This window comes from Gossypium hirsutum, chromosome A10 (genome assembly GCF_007990345.1).
Source record: "Gossypium hirsutum isolate 1008001.06 chromosome A10, Gossypium_hirsutum_v2.1, whole genome shotgun sequence".
NCBI classification, from domain to species: Eukaryota; Viridiplantae; Streptophyta; class Magnoliopsida; order Malvales; family Malvaceae; genus Gossypium; species Gossypium hirsutum.
The window spans coordinates 4,524,815-4,552,537 of record NC_053433.1 but is presented as its reverse complement, the minus strand read 5'-3'; the positions used below and the strand labels follow the sequence as shown (position 1 = coordinate 4,552,537).

General features: G+C 31.9%; 4 protein-coding genes and 4 non-coding genes across 8 annotated transcripts; 2 read left to right on the top strand and 6 right to left on the bottom strand.

The window, feature by feature from the left end:
* The first annotated feature begins 12,667 nt into the window (after positions 1 to 12,667).
* On the top strand, positions 12,668 to 13,522 carry LOC107937506 (transcription initiation factor TFIID subunit 8). Its single transcript, XM_016870395.1, has one exon. It carries the CDS (start codon positions 12,668 to 12,670, stop codon positions 13,520 to 13,522), a length of 855 nt encoding a protein of 284 aa, XP_016725884.1.
* Positions 13,523 to 13,979: 457 nt separating this feature from the next.
* LOC107937525 (vesicle-associated membrane protein 721) lies at positions 13,980 to 16,500 on the bottom strand. Its single transcript, XM_016870427.2, has 5 exons — positions 16,022 to 16,500; positions 15,261 to 15,402; positions 15,051 to 15,171; positions 14,579 to 14,641; positions 13,980 to 14,353 (listed from the first exon to the last, which is right to left on the bottom strand). Exons 1-5 carry the CDS (start codon positions 16,209 to 16,211, stop codon positions 14,201 to 14,203), a joined length of 669 nt encoding a protein of 222 aa, XP_016725916.1. The 5' UTR covers positions 16,212 to 16,500; the 3' UTR covers positions 13,980 to 14,200.
* Positions 16,501 to 18,780: 2,280 nt separating this feature from the next.
* TRNAK-UUU (transfer RNA lysine (anticodon UUU)) lies at positions 18,781 to 18,853 on the bottom strand. The gene has a single exon. It is a non-coding gene; the product is annotated as a tRNA-Lys (tRNA).
* A 116-nt stretch (positions 18,854 to 18,969) lies between these two features.
* Positions 18,970 to 19,042, bottom strand: TRNAK-UUU (transfer RNA lysine (anticodon UUU)). Its single transcript has one exon. It is a non-coding gene; the product is annotated as a tRNA-Lys (tRNA).
* A 94-nt stretch (positions 19,043 to 19,136) lies between these two features.
* Positions 19,137 to 19,213, bottom strand: TRNAK-UUU (transfer RNA lysine (anticodon UUU)). Its single transcript has one exon. It is a non-coding gene; the product is annotated as a tRNA-Lys (tRNA).
* Positions 19,214 to 19,305: 92 nt separating this feature from the next.
* TRNAK-UUU (transfer RNA lysine (anticodon UUU)) lies at positions 19,306 to 19,378 on the bottom strand. Its single transcript has one exon. It is a non-coding gene; the product is annotated as a tRNA-Lys (tRNA).
* A 714-nt stretch (positions 19,379 to 20,092) lies between these two features.
* On the top strand, positions 20,093 to 20,724 carry LOC107937524 (ubiquitin-40S ribosomal protein S27a). Its single transcript, XM_016870426.2, has one exon. The coding sequence runs from the start codon at positions 20,093 to 20,095 to the stop codon at positions 20,561 to 20,563; it is 471 nt and encodes a 156-aa protein (XP_016725915.2). The 3' UTR covers positions 20,564 to 20,724.
* Positions 20,725 to 20,882: 158 nt separating this feature from the next.
* On the bottom strand, positions 20,883 to 25,409 carry LOC107937523 (lecithin-cholesterol acyltransferase-like 4). The gene is given in 12 exon segments (XM_016870425.2): positions 20,883 to 21,459; positions 21,546 to 21,599; positions 22,054 to 22,108; positions 22,200 to 22,357; positions 22,587 to 22,659; positions 22,661 to 22,767; positions 23,060 to 23,160; positions 23,798 to 23,849; positions 23,982 to 24,117; positions 24,235 to 24,353; positions 24,581 to 24,672; positions 24,953 to 25,409. Coding segments are annotated over 12 exon segments (1,605 nt in total). The 5' UTR covers positions 25,191 to 25,409; the 3' UTR covers positions 20,883 to 21,039.
* Between the last annotated feature and the right edge of the window lie 2,314 nt (positions 25,410 to 27,723).

The window sequence follows — 27,723 nt, the reverse complement described above, 5'->3', positions numbered from 1 at the left end:
TAAAAAATTAACATAGCTAACAAAATAACTAAACAATAATACGTGGCATACCTTACTTATATTTAACAATGGAAATGGAAGAAATTTTCACAAAATGACCAATTTACTCTTTGACCTGACGTAAAAAAACTAATTTACCTATATTTTTATTACAGTAGGTAAAATACAATTCGACTCCTAATATAGGGGCTCCAAAATACTTGCATATAAATCATGTTTGCATAGTGAGTTAACCATTCTGTCCGTATTTATAATTATTGATGTGATTAAAATTTAGTTTTATTAGAATAAGTTGTTAAGAAGCTAATGATGCAAAGGTCGGCAGTTTTGAATGTTCTTTCTTGAAGGTGACCAAATGAATATCTTTTGGAAGCAATATGTACACGTAATTCACTTGTTTTTTGGGCACCATGATCAGGATATGTATGTACTATTAAAATTAGCCGTCCTTGTTGAGACAGGCTATTGAATTTGATGGTCTAGAATTTAACAAAATTAAATTTTGAATCGTAAAGAAAAATTATCTAAAGTTGACCCAAATGAGCTTTCATGCATGCAATAATATTATACATCATTTCAGAAATTTTAATTTATTTTTTTAACATTAATTTTATGATAGATTCTTATTATATTTTTTTTATACAATGTCTAGAATTACTCATAGCCTCTCCCCAACCTTTAAATAGGAGAATAATGCACTTCAACACACTCGAATTCACGCTTTTTTACACTAATAATAATGTCAATACTAATCGAATTAAGACTCAATTAACTATAATTTATCTTTTTGAACAAGTACCAGTCAATTTCAATTATAGCACGTTGGTGTCACTAGACAAAATTTATATAGGCTTCAAATCGACTTGACAAGAAATTCAAGGTTTGATTTTTATGTTTATAAAACTATTTCTTTATCGTAATGTAATTATTTGCTTGTATTGGAAACAAAAATTCAATCACAGCTGCCAGGGGCATGGATCCACTAAAATAGAAAATTACACGTCCAGCCTTTTAGGTTTTATAAAATTATAAGTTGGTAATGGTAAAATTACACTTTGGCCATTAAAATGATAAAATTTAATTTAACCCTTTAAAAATTATAAAATTATAAGCTAATAAAATGAAGTTAGGTAAAAGTACCATGGAGACCCCTATACTAGGAGTCAAATTGCATTTTGCCCCCTCAACTCAAAAAAGGGCAAATTGGTCCTTGTCGTTTTATCAAAGAACAAATTGGTCCTTTCTATTAATTTATCCAATTGTTCTATTAAAAACTGGCGTGATTGACAAAATAATCGAATAGTAACATATGACGTGAGACGTTTATCTTATGCTGATGTGACGTGAGACGTTTATCTCATGCTGATGTACAAACACCCATTTTTAACAGTCGAAATGGATAGAATTTTTCACAAAAGAATCAATGTGCTTTTTAATTTTATGTACAAAGATTAATTTATCCATTTTTTTAGTAGAGGGGCAATATACAATCTAAAACGTCTCTATAATAATTTTACTCATGAAATTATATTTTAACTCGCAAAGAAAAATATAACTCAATTTAGAAAAAAAAAACAATTCTATCTTTACTGGTGATAGCAGCTTTGAAAGTCTTTAAATTTATTCCCCCTTTTGTTCATTCCATAGTTGACATAAAACATGAAAATATTGAAGAATTATGTCATGCCATCACCATCCCAACAAAATAGGACGTGTACCTTTCTTTGGCTTTAAACAAAAAATTGTGGTGCAATTCTGGCTTTAATCCCTCTATTATGCTAAACTTTTGGATTTAATTCTACTTTAATTTGATATAATTTTTTTTTAAATTTTATAATGTTATTAGCAGATCCAAATTGATAACACCATTGATTGTTGTCGTTAAAATGTTATTCAGTTGCATAGTCGAGGCTGTGTAAAATTTCAATAAATAATGTTGGGATAATGGTAGAAATTACCCTTGAACTTTACCAAATCTTTTAATGTGGTACTTCTACTTTCAAAATGTCTAACATTGTCCTTCAACTTTAATTTATGTCTATCAATCAGGGTGTTAATTACTGGCATAATTTGACACGTTACCCAATAATAGGTTGCTACATGGCACTATGTTAGAAAAAATTCAACTCTCAAAGTCTAAAGGTTTATTTCCTCTTTCGACTTTTCTCCGGCTGAGTAATTAATCTCCTTTTCTTTTCTTCCACTATCAACCAAAGTTGTTGCCTTTGCCGGTGATTGACATCCTTTACGGCCAGAAAATTGCACCGAAGTGTAGCTCTCCATTCACTCTTTCAATTGTTCAAATTAGATTTCTTAAAAAGCTTTTCAAAAGTCATGAAAATGTCTTCAAATTTTTGAACTTCTCTAACCCCGGCCTGATCTAAAGATCCGTATGTCGTGTAACTTGGAAAATAACTTCTCCTCAATGTAATAAATCTCTTCATCATTCAAATCTCCCAAATGATTCCCAAAAATCTCCACATGAATTTTTATTTTTATTTTTGCTTTTAATTTTCTCTTTTTCTTTTTCTTTCTATTTCCTAAGATAATACAACGATCAATACCTATTAAAAAATTCCACAACGACTAGGTTTTAGAATTCCTTTGCTATTTCAGTCCCAACTACAACAAATGGCTCAAAAAATAATAAACAGGCCACTCCTTTCTTGCCTCACAACACCCACCACATCAGCTTCGTCCTCCTTAGCTACACCTGTCACGATGGAGATAGAGGAACCAATTTATGTCAAATTAAAATAGAAATATTAAATCTTAGATTTCCGCATACTAAAGGGACTGAAATTAAAATTAAACCAAATGAATTATAAATTGGTAGATTAATATTTGCTTTTATTTACCACATTTTATTACAGAGCATAAAGCATGGTGATTTGGAAAATTAGGTCATTAAAAGCCCCACATTATCATCATCATCCACCATAAGCTTATGGTATTATAAAATAGTTGTCTGAAAAAGTCCGTCAACTAAAAAAATTTTTAATCCTAATTCTGAAATTGCAATAATGGGTTTAATCATCTACAGATGCCCTTTACTTTTACTTTTTAATTTTTAATGATATTTTATAAATAATGGGGCTTCCATTTCTTACAAGTTTAGACAACAATCAATCGAAACATACAAGTTAAAATAAAATTAAATACAAGTTAGGTAGCTTATCTAAATCACGAGATAAGTCGATTACTGTACTTGAAATTGATATTTTATGACAATATTCAGACAAGAAAAACAAAGCCGTGTTTGGTGAAACGAAAACCTCGTTGCGATGTTACCTGTATAACACGACAATATTCAGACAATAATGTTTACAAAATAAACCAACACAAGTATATGTCCACACATCTAACAAATTCATTCTCAATTTAATATGTTTTATATTTATATTGATAATGAAAATATATTGTCTTTTTTTTAATATATTGTTGAAAAATCGATACATATTTAAGTTTTTATATTCAATTTTAAAAGAAAATTTAACGACGCGTTTTAAGTTATTGTTGTTGATAGTTTGCAAAATTGAAAAATCCCACATTGCTAAAAAATATGTAAAGTTAAAGGTTTATATATATGATGTTCTTACAATCTTGTGTAGTTGGTTCTCTAAGATTTGCTCTTATATCTTTAAGGTTTTAAGGGAATTGTTTTATGCCTCTAAGTCATATTTTTCAATTCATAACATTAAGATAATACGTAAAACTTTTGAGACACTTAAAAAAACAATACTTTTGTGTTATTTCTATATATATTCTTGACTTAGCACCTTTTGAGATTTTGAGAAGAGCTGTTCTTTGGATAGCAAAGTACGATGAAAGTTGTAAGTTGTGTTTTTTTTTTGGGGGGGAGGTCGGGGAGTTATTGTCTATCATTAGCCTTTATGGTAGAATCAGTCGGAGGCTTGAAAGGCGGTGATTTACCTTGTGGCGGATGTCAGTGGTTCGAGTCCGCTTATCTCTAACTCGTGAACTTAGCCGAAACAAAGTTATATGATAGTACCCAATTTTTCTGATTCGACAGTTAGTTCGATCTATAATTTATCATTTATGGACGTTAATAAGATCCTTCCATTTCATTTAGCAACACCTTAGGATGGCATAGCCTTAAATTAAGTAAAGTAAGGTTAAGAGCCAGGTTCAAACGAGGAAAGGCTTACGATGGATATTTAGGCACCTAGAGATGAGGAAGGGCATAGTAAGAGACGAAATGCTTCGAGGAGTTGAAAATAAGCATAGATCCTGAGATTCCCGAATAGGTCAACCTTTCGAACTGCTCGCTAAATCTATGGTTAGACAAGAAACGACCTGGCAAACTGAAACATCTTAGTAGTCGAAGGAAAGAAAGCAAAAGTGATTCTTGTAGTAGCGGCGAGCGAAATGGGAGCTGCCTAAACTGTGAAAACGGGGTTGTGGGAGAGCAATAAAAGCATTGTACTGCTAAGCAAAACGATGAAGTGCTAAACCCTTGATGGCGATAGTCTGGTAGCCGAAAACATCATTAGCTTATGCTCTAACCCAAGTAGCATGGGGCACATGGAATCCCGTGTGAATCAGCAAGGGCCACCTTGCAAGGCTAAATACTCTTGGGTGACCGATAGCGAAGTAGTACTATGAGGGAAGGGTGAAAAGAATTCTTGTCGGGGAGTGAAATAGAACATGAAACCCTATGCTCCCAAGCAGTAGGAAGAGCCCAGGGCTCTGACCGCATGCCTGTTGAAGAATGAGCCGACGACTCATAGGCAGTGTGTAACAACCTATTTTTAGTGAAATCGAAACAGTGGTTTCGGGACCACATATCTGAGGTCAAAAAATTTATTTTTATCTTATTTTATGATCTACAATATAATAGCATTATTGTATCAAAATTTCGTTAAGAAATTTTATCGTTTATGTGTTCAATTTTTGAAAAAGGATTAAATCGTGTAAAGTGCGAAATTTGTGTTCTATTAGCTAAAGGTATTAAATAGCTATAGAAATTTAAAGTGGAGGTCCTTATACGGTAATTAGACCATTAAATGAGTTAGTGGATGTGCATGGCTTGGTAATTGTGAAATTTTTAAATTTAGGTAAGGGTAATTTGGTAAAAAGGTAATTAAAGATAAAATAATCAAAAAAATTAAAGTTATCATCTTTCATTCTCTTCTCCAACCGATTTTTACAGCAAAGAATAGCCATGGATGCTTGAAATTTTTGCCTAAGCAAATCCCTTGCATGTAAGTGATATCTTGTCTCGTTTTTGTTTATTTTTATATTTTTGGGATCGTTGTAGCTTAACCTAACTAATTAGGGGACTAATTTGCAAAATGATTGAAATTCTAGGGTTTTAACATGAGAGCATTTCAGTTGTTTGTGAAGTTTAGTGGAAGAAAATGAATCTTTGTTGAGAATTAAATAACTTTTGTTAAGTGATTTTTAATGAAATTGTCAATTAGGGGTTAAATTGAGAAATATGTAAATTGTGTGGTAAATGTGTGAAATTATGAAATGTATGGGTTGCTATAAGTATATATTAAATTCAACTAGGCTTGGTTACGAGGGAAATTGCATGAATTTCATTTTATGAGCCTAGGGACTAAATTGTAAAGAAATCAAAAGTATAGGGGCAAAATAGTAATTTTTTAAAACATAATTTTTGGATTGAATTGAATAGAATAGATAGGGGTTTAAATTAGTTAAATTTGATTTATAAATCAAGAAAAGCAACGTACAGATTTAGATCGGGGAAATGACAAAGTTTTGGATTAAACGATCGTTTTTCTCTGCACGAGTTTGAGCTAAGTTCGTGTAATTAAATTATGCATTTATATGCTTTAAATTGAAATATATGCATGTGGATTGTGTAATTACTAGGTATAATTATCAAGCGCAAAACCGACGACGTACAAAAAATACTGAGCCCCGTTTGCACATTAAGAATTCGTAGGATACAAATGACGAATTCCAGCTCTTATCAGCTTACCGATACTCCACTCGTATAAGCTTACCACTATTCAGTTTAGAGGAACTTATTGATACTCAACTCGTATGAGCTTACCGTTATTCAGCTCAGAAGAGCTTACCGTTTATAACTCATATGAGCATACATGTACAATAATTGACGAATTACAGTTCACTACACCTTGTGTGTACTACCCGCTAATGATATTCTAAGTGGTTCAACAGGTGCAATTTTGTTACGAGTTTATATGAGTTTGATACAAACTAGTACAGGTATTTACGTGAATTATATGGAAATGGTTTATATATATAAGATATACAGATACATGGTATAAATGTTACATGTATATGGAATTTAAATAATTGCTGAGCTTATACATAATTCTCAGTTTTTATATGAATTACATAACTAACTTAGTTAGTGATCATGTGTTAGGCTTTGGCCAAATTGAATTGTGTTATGCTTTGAGTTGTTTACCTAAATTGTGGTTAAATGGTAAGTTAAATTCTGTGTTATAGAACTTACTAAGCTTAATTGCTTACTCTATTTATTTTTTTGTGTTTTATAGTGTTTCGGAAGCTCATTCAGATTGGAAGTTGTCGGAGATCTCATCACATTATCAAACGCTATTTTGGTACTTTTGACTTTATATTTTGGTTAAATGGCATGTATAGGTCATTTTGGCTAATGGTAGCCTATATATTTTGTTGTGTTTTAGCCATTTCAATTGGCTTGTATTGTGGACATACTTTTTGTTATGTAAATATGTAAATAGCCTTATTGTATATGGTGCAATGGTTACCATAGGAATGCCTTGTTTATGAATTGGTATTTTGGGTACCAAATAATTGAGATTGATGAGTGACATGCATGCTAAATATTAGGCACAAAGATGCATATATGTGTATAATCATCTAGGTAGATTTTGGAGACATATTTGAATGTTATAAATGGCCTATTGAGGTGTCTATAAGTAACATGGTTGTATGTGATGTTATAACATGTGGTAAGCTTGATATTGCTTGGCCTTGAATGCCTATTTATGTAATGGTTATGTGCAAGTTCTTGTGTTTAGGTTGGTACCAATTTTGGGTGAGAAATATGACTTGGAAAACGGCCAATTTTGTCTACACGGGCAGAGACACAGGCGCGTGTCTCAGCCATGTGTCCCCTATAATTTCTATAGGAAGCAAATCAGTAGCTTCACATGGCCTAGCACACAGACGTGTGGCTTGGCTGTGTGGCACAAGTCAGTATACCCTCCACTTTTCACACAGCCTAGCACACAGTCTGGCACATGGGTGAGTGAGGCCGTTTCGAAGGGTACAAGGCCTGGCACATGGGCGTGCGGTCTGGCTGTGTAAACCAAGTTAATGAGTTACACGGGTACGGGCACGAGCTGGGACAAAACCGTGTGTCCCTATTTCGAAAGCCCATACGACTAGAGATACGGGCTTGTCTTTTGGCCGTGTGAGACACACAGCTTGGCCACATGAACATGTGTCCCCTACACTTTGAAAAATTTCAATGTTTACCTAAAAATTCTTGAGTACTCGGTTTAGTCCCGAACCATTTTTAATGTTTAATTTGGGCCTCAAGGGCTCGTATTAGGGACTATATGATTGAATATGAATGGTTTTTTATTTGAATGAGAAATGAACATGAAATGTTTGATTGTTTGATTTGTAAGTTCAGTAATGCTCCATAACCCTGTTCCGGAGTTGGATACAAGTTAGGGGTATTACAAAGTGGCTTGGTTAAGGGAACCCACTGGAGCCATAGCGAAAACGAGTCTTCATTGGGCAATTTTCACTATTTATGGACTTGAACCTAGGTGATCTATCCATGACCAAGATGAAGCTTGTGTGAAACTAAGTGGAAGTCCGAACCGACTGATGTTGAAGAATCAGCGGATGAGTTGTGGTTAGGAGTGAAATGCCATTTGAACCCAGAGCTAACTGGTTCTCCCCGAAATGCATTAAAACGCAACATTTGACAGGACATCTAGGGGTAAAGCATTGTTTCGGTGTGGGCCGCGAGAGCGATACCAAATCAAGGCAAACTCTGAATACTAAATATGACCATAAAATAACAGGGGCGAGGTCGACCAGTAAGACGATGGGGGATAAGCTTCATCGTTGAGAGGGAAACAACCTGAATCACCAACTAAGGCCCATAAATGATTGCTTAGTGATAAAGGAAGTAGGGGTGCAGAGACAACCAAGAGGTTTGCCCAGAAGCAGCCACCCTTGAAAGAGTGCGTAATATAGCTCACTGTTCGAGCACTTTTATGCCGAAAATTAACAGGGCTAAACGATTTGCTGAGGCTGTGGGATGTAAAAATGCATCGGTAAGGAGCATTCCGCCTTAGGGGGAAGCACCCATGTGAGCGGGAATAGACGAAGTGGAAGCGAATGAATGTTGATGGGTATTAATCAATTTATCTGTTCTTTTTTCCATTACTTTAAAATCTGGGTAGTGACTAAAATTGAAGAAAATAATAATTTTCTTTACTTTTCAAAGAATTTGAGCATTTATAAGCAATTAAAAATAATAATTGTGTTGGAATATTTGTGAGATATACTAAAACGAATAAAAATAAATAAATTAAAATTTAATGTGTAAATTAATTGAAATAAAATTTAGTATTGTTGGGAAATCTTAAATACAGAAAATCGATTAAAATTGTGAAATAGTTTACTGGAGATACAGCGTCCTTGCAGGTGAATCGAATTTCATGAATTTAAAATTATCGTATACGATTAAATATCTTCACCCAACATATTTATATATGTATATTCTTTCATGTGAAAGCAGTTAAGAAAAAAAAAACTAAATATAATATATATGATAAACGTAGGTACATGTAAATTAATCTTTATACATTAGATTAAAGAATAAACATATATTTTCTGTTAAAAATTTCTGTAATTAATAGAATAATTAAACATTTACTTATGATATATATCTCATACTAAAATATATAAAGACCAATTTTTATAGTAAAAATAAATAAACTAATTTACTCTATAAAAATTACTTTATTTATTTTTTAATAGAAGGATAAAATATAATTATGGTATTAATATAAAATCTTCTATAATACTTTTATAAGTATACGACAATCAACTCATCTCACATGCAGCAGAGATGCAGTGTTTGAAGCAGAGAGATGTTTATATAAATATTCCAAGTTATTTGATTGCTGTTTGACCCAATATCTGAGCTTTTGTAGGACAGGAAAAATAGCAGAAGCAGCAGTTGATTTTTTTGCAGAATTTAATGAAGTGGACGGAGAGGCAAAGCACATGCATTATCACTTTATTCTATTTTTATAAAGAAGTTTTTTGAGGGGCAAAATTATTAATAGCAATGACACCAAGATTCCTTAGATTTTGTAATTGTGTTGAATAAGGCAAGTTGGAGCAGGAAGCTATTCAAAGATTGATTTGGGTTTTTTTTGGTTTTATTGTTGGTTTCAATGACAATTTCTTTTTTCCTGAATGGGTCCCTTGATAGGGAAAGAATGTTGTGAGAGGATTTTGATGCCTAAAATTATAAAAGAAAAAAAGGAATGGAGTGGAAGACAAGTTTGAGAGAGAGATTTGTGTTAATGAGTGACCAAATAGAGATGGTGCAAGAAATGAAGAGGGCAATAATGGGGACAAATGCTAGCATCTGTGGCCCATAAGACTTTAATATGATTCAGCCATGGCCACTGTTACATGGTTGGGAATTAATGAGAGATTTGAGGTCAAGGCAGTGGATCCAAGAAAAATCCCAGGTCAAGTCATTAATCCCCCCTTTGGTTGGTGGGTGGATACCTTGTTAATGCAAACGTAATTTACTTTCATTTGGTAAACCCTTTCTTCGTTGTGGGTTGGTGGGTGGGCGTATTCATCTTTCTTATATTGCTTGGTCTGGTCTTACAAGTTGGGAGATACCCTATTAGTCAAAAGTCATAAGCAACCATTGAAATTTGCATTTTTGTTTGTGGATTATTCAATCCTCATTGACCACGGTAAAGTTAATGCTAGTAAAAACAAGTTGTCTATCATGTTTGATTGTGTTATTTTCATTCAAATAAACCGAAGTAGTCTTCTCCTTTTTATTCAAAGATGAAGAAAACTGGTTGGGGGCAGTGTATAAATTGACTTATCTTGTAACTTGGAAGACTTGTAAATATGTGTTCTCATAGGCCCTTTTTCACACTATTAATGATGTAAAGCGAAACGAATTTGTGAATGGTTTGGAAAAAAATTTAAATTTTGAGTTAATTAAATCTAGTTATTTGAGTTAATTCAAATAAGTAATTTAAGTTTCGAGTTGAATTTTACAATTCAGATAATATATTTGTTTAAATACTCCTTTGGTCCCTGTCAATTTTGAAAATGAATAAATTGGTCTCTCAATAAAAAATTCAAAATAATTTTCCAAAATTCAAGCTTTTATAAAAATTCCAAAATTATTTTTTCAAAAAATTAAAAAAAGTTAAATATATATATATAAAGAAAGTTAAAATTTTAAAAATTTTCTAGAATAATAATTTTAAGAACCTAAATAAGTTAATTAATTATTAAAGTTTATCATACTAAAGTATCTTCTTTTTTTTTTTTGCTTTGAAAAAAGTTTTCAAATATATATGGTTTAAAATTTATGTGCTCTAACATGAAATTAGCAACAATATTTTAATTTGACATGTTTAATTTTTTAATTTAACTCGAACAATTTCACTTGATTTAAATCAAATATTTTAAATCAAGTTAAGATGATAAAATAGGACTCCTCAAATCGATTAATACAAAATTTCTTCACTTGATTCGATTTAATTCAATTTGATCAAACGCGCACCCTAGTATTATTGTGTAGTAGTACAACTTTAAGAACAAATTAATTAGCAATGGCAAATAATGAAGCCATAAGAAATGGGTGAACTAAAGCCCAAACCCATTTGGACAACCAAATTCAAAGACAGAATGCAAGCCAGCTCATGTTCCGAAACAGGGCCTGAAAGGCTTTGTAGATAGCTTTAAAAAAAATCATAAGAACAATTAGCAGCCTAGCAGGCTAATAATGTGGGTCACACTGTAGTGATTGAAGTTACACACGGTTAGTTGGTGGGGTTAAGTTTTAGATTTTTTAAAAATTTTGAATTATTTTAATTAGGGTCAATTTTAGGCTTAATTATTTTGAGTTTGCATTGTTATAAGTTTGAGGTACTTATAGGTTCATAGTATTTGGGGTTTTAGTTTGGGGTGAATAAAATTCGATTTTATTAGAAAATGTCAGTTTTTTTTAAAAAAATTGAGTTAATTGAATTGAGTTATTTAGTTTTTTCAAATAAACTCGGATAAGTAATTTAGTTTTTTGAGTTCGAATCGAGTTGAATTGTACAGTTTGAATAACAAATTAATGTAAAACATATTTGACCCATAATTTTGTAAATGTGCAATGTTGTCCGTCTTAAAAATTACAAATAAAATAAAATAATCTTCAAAATATTTATAAAAATATTTTTTCAAAAATTTTATAAATATATATCCAAAAAATTAAAAATTCTATAACAATTATTAAAAATCTTTAAAAATATATACAATTGTTGAATTATATATTTTTTAAAAATCCCAAAATAAAAAATTTTAAGCTTTAACCAAGTAAATTCCAAAATGAATTACATATTCTTTATTACCAAACTCCTTCGTTATTTTAAACATCAACGACTATCTCAAAATATAAACCTCGATATCCCATAATATACCTTCGTCTTGTAAAAACTCGAGAGCACTTAAATCCATCTCCAAACCCATGCTGGAAAAAATGCATATTTGAAATAAAACATCTACCAATACAATCAATTTACTTGAATAATTATTTTAATATGGTTACATTTTTATTAATTATAATTATAATTATAAGTATAAATAACATACATTAGAATTAATCATTATATTTAACAAAAAAAATTATTATAATCGATGACTAATTTTTATTTTTTTTTTACTTTTAAAATGTCACAACAACAAATTTAACTAAAAAAAAGATTGACAATGTTGACAGTTGAATTTTGAAATCTGAAAAGTAAAAAGGCTAAAGGCAAGGCGAAGCCAAAAAATTTTATTAAGGGGGTCAAAATGGAATTTTAATTTTTAATAGTTTATATCTTTATAATTTTTAAAGAATTAAATTAAATTTTCATAATTTTAGGAGGGCTAAAGTGAATTTTACCTTTACTAATTTAAAATTTAAAGGGCCAAAATAATAATTTTTCATTTTAAGGAGGGTCGGGCCTCGGCCAGCCTCCTTGGATTCGCCTCTAGCTAAGGGCCCCTTTGGATTAGCGGTGTGTTTACCTACGCTTAGTATAAAAATAACGGTGATGGTGAGATTAGATACATAACGTGTGACAAAAAATACTAAACGCAACTCACTGAAAATAAATGCATATCGAAACCTAAATTGTTGAAAATTAAATTCCTAATTTTGATGGCAAATTTTTTTTATGAAAATTGCTTGGATTCCATAGGCATGGCCTAATTGATTTGCTGTTAACCTGGGTTCAAAACCGAACACAAGAAAAACTAAATAAATAAATATTTATAGCCAGAATTACTGTCATGCCCTACAAAGCAAATTTAAAACGAAAAAAAGAATATACAGATAATTCCATATTTCCCTCCTCTCTCTAAGATTAATCGAGTCACCCCACCCACCCAAAATATGAGAAAATCAAGATCAAAGCGAAAATCAAATATCCACCTGCAACAACCAACAACAAATCCAAGGGATTTCCAATTCATGATCACCAAAGTAGCAGTGTCTCAAATCTGCAAATCAGTTGGGTTTAGGCGCAGCCGTGTTTCAGCCCTTGAAACCCTTACCTTGGTAGCCACCAAGTACCTGGAAACCCTGGTCAAGTCCGCTGCATCATTCTCCAATGCTGCCAGCCGTACCCAATCCAACATCCTCGACCTTACCAATGCCCTCCACGACATGTCCTTACAGGTGGGTTTCATGGGTGCATCCACTCTCTATGACCACAACAACTGTTTGTTGAAGTCCAGTGCGTTGGAAAGCTTGTCGGATTTTGTCAGCTCCACCAATGAAATACCTTTTGCCAAGCCCATTGAAAGAGCAAAAGAAAGGGAAAGTGAAGAGGTGAATGCTGTTCCAGGGAGTTTTCAAGAAAGAGGTGGTCATATCCCAGAATGGTTACCAAGGTTTCCTGATGTAGGTGATACTAACGAGAACTGTGATAAAAGGGTTAATGGGGAACAATTGTGGGAGAATTCCAGCTCGGTTTTGGGGTGTCAAATTGATGGTTTTGAAGAGAAAAGATGTGGGAGTAACAATGTTGGTAAATTACCAAAAGGGAGATCAAGGATTAAGTTCAGGGTTAATAATGGTGGAGGGACAAGGGTGGATTTGAATGTTATTAGTTGCAATAATGTGTTTGGTCAAAGTAAAGATGAAGAAGAGGCAGAACCAGTAGCAGTGTGTGAGAAATCTGTTAAGTCTGAAGAGAAGCAGATTCTTGTGTATAAGAGAAGGAAGAAGCGTTGTCAGTTTCTTTAGATTTTGAGCATTTGGGATTTTGCCAGAAAGTTAAGTTTTTGATTGGCACTGGCAGGAAATTTCTAAGCTTTTTAGTAGGAAAAAGCCTGGGTTTATATACTATGGCAATATTTTTGGTTGGCCCCTCAATAGTTGAACCCAGGAACTCATATGATTTTAAATGACTAAAATGTTGAAAAAAAGAAAGGCTGTGCTTCTACTAGGCTACAACAAAATTATTTATTAAACTATGATGTTTAGAAATTATTTATTGAAGTTTATATGATTCTACTACATGCAATCTGTTTTCCTTGTTTAGAATTGTGCATTAGCTGGGTTGATTGGTGCAAAACTTTGTGGGACTAAAAGAAGCATTTCAACATGTTTTGGGATCTTCAAACAGGCAATCAATGGCCAACAAGATTGAGTTAAAAGATAGAACATCATACAAAACTTTGCCTACTGACTGAAGCTTCAATGGTTGCAAGCAGCAGCATATTCATTTAACCAAATAAAAAATTATAGGGTTTTCTTCACAATAAAAAATAACTTACACCAGTCACCTGGTGATTGCTAAATGTTAAGTCTTTTATGACATATAAAGTATTATATATATATGTATGTATTTTAAACTTTCCCTTACAAGATTATATCACAAAAGCTGCGGTGAAAGCTAATACAGCCTTCTAAGAATAGCATTTATTTTTTGCCACAGTTGAAACCATGGCAAACAGAGAGGACAATGATAAGGATCAAGGCAATAAGTATTCCTAGAACAATCAGCTTGATCTTCATGTTTTGTAGCCACATTTTTCTTCGGATTTTTGTCCCTGTACTTCGAAAGTCTTGAGCCTGCAATGAAACAGTGAAAACAAGTTAAAACTATGTCTCCTTGCATGATGTTTTATCAATCAAGTTCTGCAGCTCTCTAGCATACTCAACTAACATCTAAGGCGCTACTCAACTCTCGCATGACATCAATACAAACAATATAAAGTCGTTTAAGTTAATACGTGTCTATATTTTTATGTATACCCAGATCTATGCATGAAAGAGGCGACAGAGAGAATCACTGACCTGATTATGAAGATTCTCAGTCTTATCCACTAGCAGCTCTATCTTTTCCCCTCTATCTAACACCTGCAGGTAGGAAATTCAGTAACAACTACCAAAAGCATGTTTCTGATATGACGGTTAGGTACTGACATCATATCATAGTTTAATGTTGGAGAATTCAATTTGCCTCAAGTATTGCAGGATGGCAACATCAACCCTAAACCTACCGGAAAATGTGATATATAAGAAGCTAAGCCAGATAGTTCCATGGAGGTATAGGACATATGTATAGACGTTTGGAAAAACCAGGCAAATAATTAGAACTACTTGAAAAATTCAATCCCAGACAAATTCACAAAGACCCTTTAAGATTTAACAAGGAACTTCAATAGAAAATAAAGGAATATCACCCTAATAGTAAATGACAGGTAAAAATTGCTGACATAGCAACAGGAGCATAACAAAGTTGAAGCGAACAAAGCACATATACTACCTTTTCGATGTTCTCCATCATAACACCTTTGACTTCAGAAACCTGAGCTTTGACCTTAGCTAGCTTGCTTATTTCTTCAGGATGCTCCATACAGTATTGCATATGTTCTTTCAGTTTTGGCCTGCAATTTAATAGCATGTTATATTTGCTCTGGTAATACGAAAAGATATCCCCTGTTAAGTATTTTCAGGATTTTAAAGAGATAGATACCCAAATTCCTTGTTCAGGCTGTTGGCAGGAGCTGTAGCAGCCTTCCCGTTATCATATTTCGACACGAAATCATCCTTGATACGCTCCAAAAAAGCAATCGGCACTTGCCTTCCAGCTGACTCATCTGCAACAACGCAATAAGCTGCAACATCCAAGAGTCAGCCAATCTACCAACATATATAGATAAACAAAAGAGCTGACAATGAGAATGCAAATAATAACACAGTAATAAGGTTCTTTCAACAAGGAGTTCAATTAGAATTCACTGAAACAATATGTTCCAATCATCTTTCAGACTAACCACATTTGCACATGGCCTTCAACAACCTGCATATTACACGAACTCAATACACTATATACAGGCAAAATTTTAAGTTAAAAAAAGGGATCTCATCATAAATCTCCATTTACTAAGCAGTCAATTTGTGTAGTTTCAAATACTATAATGCAGATTAAACACAGAGATAAACTATTAACATGAAGAAACGGCAGCATAAAGCACAAATTTAAGCAATTTTCTCATAAATAATCGTATGGGAGAAACCAAAATCCAAACTTTCCCTCTAGATCCCAAATCCTATTTCTGTTCAAGAGATCAGATTATATCTGAAAGGAATAAAAAAAGAACTCCAAAATTCTCTTCTATTTCATTTTGATTTTCCACTCACTTCCCAAAAAACCCAAACTTCTAAAATCAAGGAAATCAAGGAACCAACAATTTAAAATCATGAAAATTAAAAGTACAAAAAAAAAAACTTAACTGTATCCATTGTCAACAAGATAATTGAAGGTATGGCCATCACAGTTGTAAGTGAACTTGTTGTTTGAAGAAGGAAGCTTTTGGAGGCATTGAAGAGCTATGGAATTGAAATTCCCACTGTATTCAGTATACTCAGCTAATATAACTCCTCCACGAGATACAAATGCATAGATCAATGATTTGGGCACCATTTTCTCAGAAGCTTTTCTTATTTGGGAAAATTTGGGTTTCAAGGAGAAAACAAAGAGAGATCTGGGATTTGAAGCTTGCTTGCTCTTTTCTATTGCTTTTTCCCCCTTGGTTTCTCTTCACAATTACTCTTTTGTTGGACTTTTTTGATATATCTAGAAACAAGAAGTAAAAATGGAAAGTGAAAAAGGGTTAATAAGGTTTAAAAATTGGAACTTGAAAGGTTTTTTGGGTAAATAATTGTTTTTTTTTCGAAAAAAAAATGATTATTTCTGATTTGCATTAAATAAATTTCTGCCCTTTCAGATTTAAAGTTGGGACTTTTAAATTCTTAAACAGTGTGTTTGGAGGGAACTTTAAAGTTTCACAAATAATTAAAAGATAAAATATTTTTAAATAATTCAAGGATTAAATTCGTTTACGTTACATTTTTCCTTTATTTTCTAAATTATGTCTCATATTGTCCTTAATGGTCAAATTTCTATTTTACAATATTTATCCTTAAATTATTATCTTGAAAATTAATAATCCAACAATTTATAAATAATTATAATTAAACTTTTTTAATATTTATTTCTTTAACACTAAAAATTATATCAATTTTGTAAAATTTAATTTTAGTATTATTCTTTTAATAATTCCATGAATATCAAAATAGGACATTTTGGTAAAAAGGAGAGAGAGCGCATTAATCTCATTATAGATTTTTGTTATATCTGTTTTTTTATACAAAAACTGAAGTTATCCATAATTTCTTTTCAAATCTTAAATAAGAAGATAATGTGTTTTAACACGCTCAAACTCACGCCCTCTTACATTGACAACAATATTAATACTAATCGATCTAAAATTTAATCGACATTAATTATCATATATTAAAAGTGTTATATAAATGATTTCAACATTTCACCTATTTTTAAAAATTAGGTAAACTAAAACCTTTTTCTTTTCTTTTCTTTTCCTTTCTTTTTCTTTTAAATTTAAATTATTTAACAAAAAAAAAGCTGATAAACACTAAGACACTCTTCATGATGAAGATTCTTTTAAATTTTAATATATTAAAATTGGAAATGAAAAGCAATATTTAGGAAAGGTGAATAGAATATAGTCCAAGAACAAGAATTTTGAACTTAGAAAATCCAATTGATATTTTGATAACTTTGATGATTTTCTTTGAAAAAGCTGAAAGTGAAGGGTCCCAATGCCATTGGGATTGTCTCTATTGTGTGGATCAAATTGCACAAATATTTAATTTTTTATATATATAAATAAATAAATATATCAGTGTTTGGTTGAAAACAAAGAAAATAATTTGTACTTGTGCTTATCTGTAATTATTTAGATTTAATATTTTAATCCTTTTAGAATAATTATTCTATAATTTGTTTGGCAGGTATAATTAGGAGTTAATACATTGAAAAACTTGTAGACTTGGACTTATTGAATTAAGATGTAACACATTATGGATGTCATGCATACATACATGCATGGAGCTAGTCATGTAAATTCAAGTTAACTAATCAAGCAGATGAACCTATATATACCATGCATACATACATGCATGTAGCTAGTTATGTAAATTCAAGTTAACTAATCAAGCAGATGAACCTATATATACTTTCTTTTTTTATGGGTTAATATTTATTATAATAGAGTGTGTACTTTTATTCCATAAGTATTGTCTTTTTTTTTTAATATTTTATTATATTGTCAAATTCTTATTAACCCTTTAATCTTACTTATAGAATAAACTCGCTAAATATTATTCATTTTTTAATTAATGCTTAATATTTATGTTAATTATTTTCTCCTACAAATCACCCATAAATGAATTTAACCCCCTTAAAAAATAAATCTTATAAATATTCCTCGAATCTAAATTAAGATTTCTATCTCTTCAATTTTAGTTTTTTGCTTTCATATGGTATATTTTTTAAATTGATTAGATTTTGAGATGAATTTGAGTATTTTCAGATATTTGTAAATTGATTTAGGTTTAATTTTTTAAACATATTTATCTTTGTTTTAATGACGAAAGATAGAGTGAATAAATCCAATATAACCATAACCTGACCTAATTCCAACGATGATGCTAACATTCTTAGATTAAAATTCAATCTAACCTTTAATAAAGAAATTATTGGTTAAGGTGGATGAAAGTAGACGAGATTTTCAGGTCATAATAATGAATGAATGATGATGAAAGTGGCACCCTTCCCTTCCCTGCTAGTTTATGCATTTAACCAAGACTTTCCTTTTTATGAAGTGGTAATATTCAGATATAACCTAAATTTGTAGCAGTTAAGTTGGGGGTAGATGGCGCCGGATTAATGATGCACAGCAGTATAGCGGTGGATCACCGGTGTTCTCCCTCTTCTCTTCGGTAAGCAAAAATGTAAAATAGAAACAACAAAACTCAACGCCATCTGTGCGAATCGAACCCACGACCACGTGGTTAAAAGCCACGCGCTCTACCGACTGGTGATGCACAGTAGCATAACAGTGGATCATCGGATTCTTCATCTTCTCTTCGGTAAACAAAAATGCAAAAATAGAGGTTGCAAAAATCGACGCCGTCTGTGGGAATCGAACCCACGACCACGTGGTTAAAAGCCACGCGCTCTACCGGCTGAGCTAAGACGGCTACTGATAGATAGTAACATAGAGTTGGATCATCGGTATTCTCCCTCTTCTCCGGTAAACAAAAATGTAAAACAGAATCTATCAAAAAAAATGTAAAACAGAAATTACAAAACACGACGCCGTCTGTGGGAATCGAACCCACGACCACGTGGTTAAAAGCCACGCGCTCTACCGGCTGAGCTAAGACGGCTACTGGTATACGGTAACATAGTGGTGGATCATCAGTATTCTCCCTCTTCTCTTTGGTAAAAAACAAAACATGAAACAGAAATTTCAAAACCCAACACCGTCTGTGGGAATCGAACCCATGACCACGTGGTTAAAAGCCACGCGCTCGCTCTACCGGCTGAGCTAAGACGGCTACTGGCATACAGTGACATAGTGGTGGGTCATCGGTATTCTCCCTCTTCTCTTTGGTAAACAAAAATGTAAAACAGAAATTACAAAACCCAACGCCGTCTGTGGGAATCGAACCCACGACCACGTGGTTAAAAGCCACGCGCTCTACCGGCTGAGCTAAGACGGCTACCAATGGCCAATCATCCTCGTTAAAGCAATTGTAGACATTATCACAATTCACAAACTAAATCTTGTGCTTCGTTCGAGCTGGAATTATGTAATTATGAAAACAAAGGGTGCCCTATTTTTTCTAATACAATGTTCACAAAATAATTATATATGAATTTTAATTTTGTGTAATTTTATATATAAAATTTTAATTTGATTTAATTTTTATAAATTATTAACATAATTATTCATATAATATTATTTTATGTTTATATATTACATACATAATTAATTATATTTGTCTAATATAAAAATAAATTAATGTATTTATTTATTTTTAAATATGTATGATTAAATTAAAATTAAAGTTTCAAATATATCTTTGAACTATAATTAAAATTTTACGTATATAATTACACTAAATTAAAATTAATATATATAATTACACATTAAATCAAAATATATATATATAATTTTAAAATTTATCCTTATTTTTTTTTATATAAGCTTCTAATCATTGAACAGAAGAAGGGAGATTCAATTTTCATTTTGCCTACTGGGTTCCTTATTATATATCAACGACCCAATTTAGTCCTCACCTTCAATAAAATAAAAATCAAGGGGCAAATACGTAATTTCGAAGGTTAACCCTAAACTCCACCTCCTTCTCACATATATGAACACCCAACACTCAAAAAAATCTCCCATTTTTTGAAACCCTTGCGGCGTCAAGATGCAGATCTTCGTCAAAACCCTAACGGGGAAAACCATAACCCTTGAGGTCGAGTCTTCCGACACCATCGACAATGTCAAAGCCAAGATCCAAGACAAGGAAGGCATCCCTCCAGATCAACAACGCCTTATCTTCGCCGGGAAGCAGCTTGAAGACGGCCGCACCTTAGCCGACTACAATATCCAGAAGGAATCCACTCTTCACCTCGTCCTCCGCCTCCGCGGCGGTGCCAAGAAGAGGAAGAAGAAGACCTACACGAAGCCCAAGAAGATCAAGCACAAGAAGAAGAAGGTCAAGCTCGCCGTTCTCCAGTTTTACAAGGTGGACGAGTCGGGTAAGGTTCAGAGGCTGAGAAAAGAGTGTCCCAATGCCGAGTGTGGTGCTGGAACCTTCATGGCTAACCATTTTGATAGGCACTATTGCGGTAAGTGTAGGCTCACTTATGTTTACCAGAAGGCTGGTGGGGATTGAGTGGGATAAGATAGATTTTTACTTGTTTTCAAGTAATCGTATTGTCATGTTCTGATTTTTGTTTGTTTTTAGTATGTTATAATTTTTGGGTTTCTATTTTGGAATTTTGGTTGCTAATTGAAATGTTTGAATCAAATCTTATGAAGTTCTCTTCTTCTTTATGATGATTTGCTCTGATTTCTAATTTGATCATGAAAAAACAACAATTCGAACTTGTTGAATTCAGAACCGAAATTGAAATGAATCAAAATGGACACTCAGATCAATTTGATCTGTCCATGTCATTGCAAGACTATTTCGAACATCATCGACACCAAACTTCAATAATATACAACAGTTTTATTATTTCATTACTATGTACAAATGCATATATACTTTAGTTCCCATTGTCTGAGTTCGAAGCCATGAGCTTTTAATATACAGACAGCTTTATACACACGTGTGCTTTACTAGGTTTCATTGAGTTTATAAACAATTCAACTCTGAGCATCAATGGATACACTTATGGCATTTAGCTCGACATGTTGTTTTCCCTCGTTTTGTGGATGAACAATGACAGTTGCATGAGCTTTAGACCTTGAGGATTGCTTACTTGGCCCTTGTGAAACAGATACGGAGCTAACAAGTGAGTTTTTATTAGCGTCTTGATTGCCTTGATCTTCTGTAATGATTTCCCATTCCTCTTTGAGTGATGTAACTTGTATGCCATTCTCATGGAGGCTTTCCATTTCGAACGTCGTTGGTAATATTACGTAATCATTTATTGGGTTGTAGAAAGGGTCTGGATTGCCTGCCTTCAACCAATGCTTGAGAATTCGATATAAATGAGGTTCACAAAGAATTCCTCGGTGCTCACCGGGGATTCCAACCCTTGCTTCTGCATTGAGTCCATCAGCCTGAAAATAACCGGAATTAGAACAAGTTCGAAATCACAATATGCCTATAAAATCATGGAAGGTTGTAAGAATAGGGGTCAGCTAACCTTAGCTGATTCTACTGGAACTGTTCCATCACCATCAACACATACATACGTGGGCTGATATGCAGAAGAAAGTCAGCATTAGTAACCAAATCTATGAAACGTATGAAACATACCAAAAGAATTTTCTGGCAGATGTATCATGGTTCTCTATACTAGGAGTCAGATTACACTTTCTCACTCCTATTCAAAAAATGAGCTATATACATTAGAACGAAGCAAGTTGATCTCTTTTAGTAAAAATTTCATCAATTTGTAATTTTAAATGTTGATAGAATAATCAAATAGTGGTATGTAACGTGCCACATTTATATCATATTGATGTATAAATATTAGTTTTTAACAGTAGAAATAGAAGGAATTTTAGTTTGTTTTTTGATCTAATATATAATAATTAATTTGTTTATTTTTTTAGTAGAGGGGTAACCTTCAATGATACTTCTACCGAATTTTCTTAAAGTGGCCCTAGAACTACAGCAAGAAAATAAGAGCAGCCTACAACAAAAATTACCTCAGAAAACCGCAAGTCTCGGATATCTGTGATAGGTGCCTCCTTACTTCCGTAGCTGCAAAATTGTGAAAAATAATCATATATATATTATGATATGTTTGTAAGTGAATCAGTACTTTCAACGAAACAACCAAAAGAGGTATTACCAGACGCTATGTGGTGTCTCAAGATTGATCCCATATATATTGTAGAATTTAACTCCAGATGGAACCTTAGCTTCAGACAACACCTTATGTGTCTCTTTAGCCCATTTCAAGATCTCCAAATTGAATGGAAGTGGAATATTCTCTCCACCATAGTCGATCTGAATATAAAATGCATAAAATCGAAATGCAGTTGAGTAAAAACAAATATCTTAAACCATTTATAAAACTACTAACTAAACTTGTTGGAACCATTAATTAAAGATAAACTCCTTATGTTAACATCTGGTACTTAACACTGAAGCTTTCTATTTTCTATGTATTTATTTTCAGCCATTGACTCAACCTAAGATCAACTACTTCCTTATATAAGCAAAGTTCATAGCTTACCGAGTTGCCTGAAAGAGACTCCTTAAAAATATCAATGCTTTCTCCAGGACGATAGGACTCTAGAATAGTGAGGAATTCCATTACAACCTTCTTTCTCCCTCCAGATCTCAAGAAGTGGCATATGTTGCCAATGGAAAGATGGACAAGCCATTAACTCATAGATTGATGGGCACTCAATGAGCTGAATGATGCAGCAAAGAAATAAATACCTCAAAAATAACAACGAAGAAACAAGACTGGAGTCTAAAAAAAAATTAAATAAGCACATAAACACAACAAGGAATTAAGGTTGCAGAATGAAGTGAGAGCGCGACATTTTAACAGACTCCAAAAGAAGAAAAAAGTTCAACGAGAAATTGATTTTTCAAAAACATTCATAAATAATGGACATGTCAACAGACTATCCATGCCCTCGTTGGCATCTAAGTAGAAATGCTGAAAATGAAAAAAGTAATTAGAACATAATCACGTACTAATTGATGCATGCTACACTTTGAAATGAAAAAGTTCTGCTCCCACCCTTCAACGAATGACACTCCATTTAGGAAGGTAGAAGCAATATATCCAGGTGCACCTGTTGAAACATTTCAATCGCAACTCAATAAGCAACGCAACTCAATAAAACCAGCTATTGAGCATATGAAGTTCTTTTGAAGTGATTCAACTGTCAGTTCCAGCATACTATTAACTGGAGAAACTTAAATATTTCAAAACCTGCTTATAAGAAATCATCTTGGAACATATATAAGGAAAAAGATGAACATCAAGGGAACAGCATGCCACTGTTTGATAGAACTGCATTGTCCTAGACTTTGCGTGACTAATCTTAAGATAGCTTCTAATGAAACATATCAGAGATAATCCTCACTTGGACATGCCTGCGGGTGCTTGAACAAATATATATTTTGTAATTTTTGTTAAAAAAAGAAAAAGGCTCATCCTAGGATTCATTACTCTATAGTCTGTACAGTAATTTCTCCTATAAATCCAATATTTTGACCAATTTTCAGATTTTAGTCGATCAAGAAATGTAATGGAAAAAATTCAACATCGTATGGTTCGAAGAAAATATTCTAATACGTCTTATGTGACCTTTAAAATAGAATTTGTTTAATTCAGGTATTGTTGTATCATTTTGCAGCTTCCTTTTGGGCAACAAATGATCTGAAACTATCATCTTGCATGATACTCAAGTTATAAAGACCATTTACCTCGAAAAGGTACAGCAATCGCAATCCAGTTCTTCACATATTTCTCGAAAACCTGTACAAGAAAAGAAGCATTGTATCACAAAGAGATAGAACACGAAACTATAACTCGTGAGGGAAAATACGAGGATAAAGAGCACAGTAAAGCAGAAAAAGGACGAGATAGGAGATGCAATAGATAGCTTACATCACTGTGAAGGCCCATGAAACATTTTACGAGAAGACCCCCCATAGAATGACTTATGATATTTATCTTTTTCCCCCCTGATGCTTTATACACTGACTCTAGTTTTGCTGCCAGGCGATCCAATGTGTCTTGCAACCTAAAAGAAAGCTAGAATCAACCACTAGAAAAAAAATCTATAAATTGCAAGGAACGACAGGCCACCACCCTTAATTAGAAGGAAAATAATTTAAAAAAATCAATAATATGATTATACCTGTTACTTTGGCGAAAATCATAACCGAAACCAAAAAGTGTTTTCCCTTCTTGAAAACCCCACTTTATCATTTCAACAATCATATCATGGAAATAGTAAACGCTCTCCTGTCCGATGATCTGAAAGAAAACATAAGAGTTTCACCAAAACCAATCATTAGTTCATACTCTTAAGCTTAAGGAGAGACTTAGATATTGGTTCTCTTAGCATTTCAGTATCTATAAGCCTCACTTTTACCAACAAGGTACTTAAAACAAAATAGTCTAATCTAACTTTTGGTTAAGGTAATATCCAAAAAACCTTCCTTAATCAATCATTAAATAGTAAGAAATACAAAGAAGCATACCAAGTCAGGATCCAAGACATCAATGGCGTACAATCCATATCTTTCTTCGGGAACAGTAATACTTGTGCTTGGATCTAAGGACACAGTTTTACCTGTTCCACAACCAATGAACCAACAATATCATAATCACTCCACAAAATTTCAAACACAAAAAATAGCAAAATTCACTATAATAAAGAAAAATCACTTTTGAACTGTTTACACCTAAGTCAAGTGAGCTCATTCTTTCATCAAATTCTACCAAATATTAGTCACAGATTAAAACGGCTTAGTTGATTTTAATGACTAGTGGATATAAAATTTCTTAAATTCTCCATAATACTACAGTTCCACTAAATTTCTTTCGGACGAATACCAAAAAAAAAAAATTACCAGTGGAAGGATCAAAGCGAGACCAGAGCTTGGAACAGAACTTAGAATCGGCCTCGAGAATCCGAACCCAAACCCGCTCTTCATTCCCATTCTGATGGTCTACAGCTTTCAAAATCGAGCCGGCAATACCCGGAACTAGTAAAACCGGGTCGAGATCCGGGTCAACGTAGGGTTGTGGTTTCCTTATCAACTTCAACAACATCTCCACAGATTGAACAATGTCTCCCAACATCGCCATATCCAATCAGAACTATTTATCCAACATAAAAAGGTGATTGATGCAATTTCTCTCTCTCTCTCTCTCTCTTTTTTACACTATTTAAAGTGTGAAATTAGGATGGGAATTGGGAAATTAAACGTTTTTTTTTTCTTTTTTGTTTTAGGGATTGGGAAATTTGGGGAAACAACTGTCTAACACTGCAAAAAAGGACATGTGTGCTCATTGACGAACAAAATAATTACAAAAATACGATTTTATCATAGTTGTTATTATTGGTCTGACTTTTCACACAACTTCCTTTCCTAATCAAAATTCAAAAACTGACAAATAAAATATAAAATATATGTCAATTAACTTATAAAATATTATTGTCAATGACGTGAGTTTAAATATTTTATCAAGAAAATAAATATGATGAGGAAAATTATTAAAAATATATATAAGATAATCTTTTAGAATTTAAGATTTAAATTTTTAAAATTTAAGATTTCATGAGTTTAACTTTGTTGAAACAAATTAGCTATTACATATAAACAATTTATCACACCCACATAAATTTATATTTTAAAAAATAATAGAGTAGATAGGTTTTTTTAATAATTAGAAGTTGTTTAAATAAGTATTTTAATCCAGTTATTTTATAAAAAAAATTAATTATGTTGCTGCTATCGATAAATTAAAATTAAGTGTTAGAACTTTTTTCATCAACTTTACATTAAAAATTATTTGATAAATTCGTAATAATTAAATATTGAATATGTAGTTATTGATTTTTTTAAATGATTTCTTTTTAATTTTAATTTTTATATTATTTTAGTTAATTTTAGATAAAATTAAATATACTAATTTAAATATCACTTTTAAAATTTTTTATTTTAAATATATTTTTAATGGAATATATATTTATATTTATAATTTATTTAATTCAAAACTTTTATCCTTTTGTTGAATCAAAGTAAGAAAAAAAATTTAAAATTTGAAATCAATTCATTTACTTAAAGTCTTCGGCAAGCAACTTAGTTATGTGTCGTATTATATAATTTTATTGGTTTTTTTTTTTCAATTGAAAACGGCAGGTCAGAGATCTTGTACAAGATTTTTACTATTTTTTTTATTCGTTTAACCAAATAAGGAAATAATTATGATTGAATAAATTAAAATTTGATGTTTTTGTAAAACTTAATCTTAATCTGCATTGCAACTTAATCTTTGTTGATACACGGTATCAATAGAGATAAAAGAGGAGGAAGAGAGTAAAGAAGCTGAACTAAAAATAAATCGAAAAATAGATCTGAATCCCCATGAATAGAGTATTTTGAGTTATTTAAACCATGAGTTAATCATGAATTTTCAAGTCAAGTTATTAGTTATTTTATTATAATTTTCTAATAATCTTAAAATATTTAATTTAAGTCAGATATTTATAGATTATTTTTTTATTTTATACATCCTGAGTACATTGAAGTTATTAGAAATAATTAATAAAATATAGAATAAGGTGTGACAATTATAATTCCATCCAATATTCATAAATGTGACAATAATACTCAAATTTTAATATGCACGACTGAATAATACGGGATAGAATAAAACTTATCAATAGTGGAGTATTGGTAATTTTAGCAATATTTTTTGTCCCACTCAATTATTGGTTTTTTTATTTTTTTTACAAAGCTTAAAATCAACGAGCTCAAAATTATATCTTCTTATTTTAGCAACAATCACGATGTCGGTTAAGTTAAAACACTTAATCGACATATTATTATTGATTTTTAAATATATACCAGTTAATTTGAAATTCTCACAAATTTATTATTAAATTAGTGATATGATTGGCCAACAACACATTAGAATGCAAATACTCTTATATTATTTTATTTACACTCTCTTTTATAAAGTTTTCGTTTTTGGAATTATAATTAATAATATTCCTATATTATTTAAATAAATAATAAATCTAATGATGTTAGTATTTTTGTTTTCTCAAATAAATAGTTATAATATGTTATATGAAATTTTACATCCGACACCGACACAGGTCGAGGGATTTTTTTTTTGTTGCATTTAAAAGGAACCCAAAATCACAAGTAATCATATTAATTCACTTGTCTCTTTGGTTAATGCATCTTAATCATCCTCTTAATTATCTGGAATCAAATTAATTGAACATGTTTGCCATGCCCATGCATATTTAGACCATCATTACCTTTCAATAATGGCATTAACTATATATATATAGGAAACATGGAAACATAATCACATTTTGGATGGACCCCTTGGCCCCTTAAACATTGTTTAAATGAAAGAAAAATTTAATTGTGAATCGATTGACTAAACTCTGCTTAACATGAAAGTTTAGTTTACAAATTTTGATGTACAACTTATTGAGGTGATGGGAATTCTTCAATAAAATAAAGTTTATGGTGCTTTTGAACAATTAATTTAATGTAATTCTGTTTTATTTATTTAAAAAAAACTAATCAATTTCCTTATACATGCTAAAGTTTATTAACACTTCATTCATAACTTATTTTTCAACAAATCACCGTTA